Source organism: Trichechus manatus, unplaced genomic scaffold (genome assembly GCF_000243295.1).
Source record: "Trichechus manatus latirostris isolate Lorelei unplaced genomic scaffold, TriManLat1.0 scaffold00290, whole genome shotgun sequence".
Lineage (NCBI taxonomy): Eukaryota > Metazoa > Chordata > Mammalia > Sirenia > Trichechidae > Trichechus > Trichechus manatus.
Genome location: NW_004444226.1, coordinates 282,481 through 286,266, shown reverse-complemented (window position 1 = coordinate 286,266; position 3,786 = coordinate 282,481). Strand labels below are relative to the sequence as shown.

At 39.0% G+C, this 3,786-nt stretch overlaps 1 protein-coding gene across 1 annotated transcript; it reads left to right on the top strand.

Annotated features, from left to right (window-relative positions):
- The first annotated feature begins 435 nt into the window (after window positions 1-435).
- LOC101345008 (olfactory receptor 11L1) lies at window positions 436-3,767 on the top strand. The gene is given in 1 exon segment (XM_023725188.1): window positions 436-3,767. A coding segment is annotated over 1 exon segment (993 nt). The 5' UTR covers window positions 436-547; the 3' UTR covers window positions 1,541-3,767.
- The last annotated feature ends 19 nt before the right edge of the window (window positions 3,768-3,786 follow it).

Genomic DNA, 3,786 nt, shown 5'->3' with positions numbered 1-3,786 from the left:
TCCAATTCTGTGTTCCTGAATTCACCTAATTGCTAAAAATACTGCTTTCTCTGTCATTAGCAGAGCAGAGAAATCTTTGATGCTGAGGTTGAACAAGGTTTATTCTGTTGTTGCTAATTCAGTATTCACAGGAATGTAGCAGAACTTAACTACTGCATGTAATAAGAATCTTAAAGAAGCAAATCTTGTTTTTGATTTTATATGTGACTAAGTTTTTGAAAAGCTTTGTTGTTAGTTTGTGTGTTTCATTTTCATCAAAGTTCTTTTTTGCCTGTGTCTCTAGATCCTGGGCTTTATCTAGGTTTCAGAGAACCTGAACTCATGGAACTCACTGACTTTCCTTCCAAGATTTAATATCTACAGTCAGTTGTAAAATGTGTTCTTATAAAAGAGAGATGCAATTAAGTTATCAAGGAAGTGCCAGGATCTTTGTCATTCTAAAAAGCTGCACATAAAATCTAACTATTAAAAAGATCTCTGATGTTCCAAATATTGGGAAGGAAGAGTTATAAGTATTTTACTGCTTTTCATATTGTGCTTTTTCCAAATGTTTTTCCCTCCACAGGCAATGGAGCCCCAGAATGTATCCACTGTCACTGAGTTTCAGCTGCTAGGATTCCAGAATCTTCTTGAATGGCAGATGTTGCTCTTTGCTATTTTCCTGATCATTTACTTCCTTACGATCATGGAGAATGTTATCATCATCACAGTGGTGAGCCAGGACCAGCAACTGTGCCTACCTATGTACACATTCCTCAAGCACCTCTCTTTTCTAGAGATCTGCTATACCTCAACCATTGTACCACTTCTCCTAGCCAACTTACTTTCCTGGGGCCAAGTCATCTCCTTCTCTGCTTATATGGCCCAGCTCTATTTCTTTGTCTTCTTTGGGGCTACTGAGTGCTTTCTTCTGGCCATGATGGCCTATGACTGATATCTGGCCATCTGTAGCCCACTCCACTACTCCTTCTTGATGAGTCCTGGGATCTGTGCCAAGTTGGTGGCCATCTGCTGGTTGACAGGGGTTGGCACAGACTTTCTGCCTTCCCTGATGATTTCCAAGTTGGAATTCTGTGGACCCAACCAGATCAATCATTTCTTCTGTGATCTCCCTCCTCTTATGCAGTTGTCATGTTCCAGCATTTATACCACTGAGTTGGTAATCTTCATCCTGTCCATTGCTGTGCTGTGCATTTGTTTTCTTCTTACACTTGTGTCCTATGTTTTCATTGTGTCTTCCATATTGAGAATTCCTTCCACCTCTGGCCGGATGAAGACCTTTTCCACTTGTGGATCCCATCTGGCTGTTGTGACTATCTACTATGGGACCATGATCTCCATGTATGTCCGTCCCAATGCCCACTTGTCACTGGAAATCAACAAGATTATTTCTGTCTTCCACACTGTTGTCACCCCACTACTGAACCCTGTTATCTACAGCTTGAGGAATAAAGACTTCAAAGAGGCTGTTAAGAAAGTCATGAGAAAAAAATGTGGCATATATGGAGTAAGAGTGAAAGGAAGTATCTTTATTAGATAATGAAAAGATGCCCGGAAGACACAGTGGATGAAGTACTGGGATAATGAGTGGCAGATTCAGAACCTTCAAACCTGAATCTCATCTTCAGTACCACATTAATTTTCCAAAAGTCGTAATGAAACAGCTTCCTGGTCAGAAAGATTAATTGCCTTTATCCAATCATTTTGGGGGCAGTTGAGTCTTTAGACACATACTTTCATCTTTTGAAGGGAATCTGATTGTACAATGCCAACGCTTCAGGATTATATACACATAACTACAGGATTGTGTTCATATAGCCATATGTACGGAAAGTTGCATATCCTTTCAGTAGTTTTAGGAGACTAGCCTTGTAGACTCAACCCCTGGTGTCATTGGTGCTCATTATATGTTTGTAGAATGAATGAATGAAGAAAAGAAGAAGCTATCTGAAACATGTGTTGACCTAAACTCTCTCCTGCTGACAAGAAATAACAAAGAAGGATTTTTGATGTGCCAAACATTTATCTATAGTAACTTAAACTTTTTAATGTTTTGTTGTATAGTAATAAGCTACAAAGGAAGGAAGGAAAATTCAAACTATTATATGTTATTTATGACCCTGGGAGGCAAAGTATGTACCTTAAAAAACTGAAATAGCTTTTATGTTTTCTTTAATTCAGCCAGTACTTGCAAGACATCTATTAATCCTGACCACTATTTTATTAATTAATTCCACAGATATTTTTAATCCCCTGTTATATGCCAGGTCCTGTGCTACAGTCTAGGTTGCTCTGGGATGCACTGATAAAAATAGCCCAAGGAAAGCTCCACCTTAATGGAGCCTCTAGTCTAGAAAGGGGAGAAATATGTAATGAACTATGAAGTGAGTAAGTGACTTATTTCTATTTGAGATCATTGCTATGAAGAAATAAATTGAAAGCTGGTGCATGAACATAGAACAGTAAGGTCTAATTCAACATGGAGGGTTAGACAAGATCTCTGCGTTTAAGTAGTGCTTTAACTTACACTCCAAGGATGAGGGGAATAGAATGGAATGAGTGTCTTAGGCAGAGATATTGGCATGAATGTCAGGAGAGGAGACTGGGGAGCAAGGAGAAGGAGATGAGATGGGAGAGAAAGTCAGGAGCTAGTCCATGTAGGTCCTTAAATCTGTTATGGAATAAATTGTGTCCCTCCAAAATAAATGTTGGCACCCTAACCCCTATATATAATCTTGTTTGGGAATAGGGTAATTTCTTATGCTATTGAGACCATATGTGGGGGATAGGGTGTATCTTAAAACTAATCACTTTTGAGATATAAAAGGATGAGATTAGGCACAGAGAAGAGCAAGCACAAATGGGGGAAAGATAGATGTCATGTGAAGATCACCAAGGAACCAAGGAATGCCAATGCTGGGGCTAAAGAAGGATTTTTCCCCAGTTTCCTCTGAAACTGGTGTCCTGAATTCAGACTTCTCGACTCCTGAAATGTAAGAAAATAAATTTCTATTCTTTAAAGCCACCCATTTTTGGTAGTTCTGTTACACCACTGCTAAGAAACTAAGACAAAAGCCCTGTAGAATTTTTGCATTTTACACTAAAAAAAATGATTGTTGAACAATACTGATTAGGAAATGACATGACACATTTTGCATTTACAAATTCCATTGTTGATAGATTTTCCTGAAGGACACAGGATGATCACAGGGGCTTATTATGAGGAAGTCGTAAGAAAACTGAAAACTGCGGTGGTGAAAATAAGACCAGGAATGTTGCGCCGAGGAATTTTTTTCCCATCACGACAATGCACCTGCTCATTCTTCAAGGGTAGCAAGGGCTGTCTTAGGAGAAGTTTCACTGGGAAGCCTTACCTTATCCACCCTATAGCCCTGATCTTGCCCTTTTGGACTTGTGTTTTTGTTCCCCAAACTCAAAGATCATTTAAAAGGAACACGATTTGTTCTGTAAATCGAAGAGCGCAGAATTCTTCCGGGAAGGGTTAGAGATGGAAACACTGCCTTCAGAAGTGTATACCTAGATGGATGATATGTTGAGAAACAATAGCTTCACATGTTGATATTTTTGTTTAATAAAACTTTCTATGATTTTGTAGCAATACTTTTTGAGTTACCCTCATATTTTCCTCTCACCACGTCAGTGGGTTATTTTATACTTCTTCAAGTCCTCAAGTTTCCTCTTCCTCTTGGGCCTTGGTCTGTGAGGGCTATTGTTGTTCCTTCTCTGAAACATCTTGTTCAAATGTTGGGTAGAGAATGAAGCTTT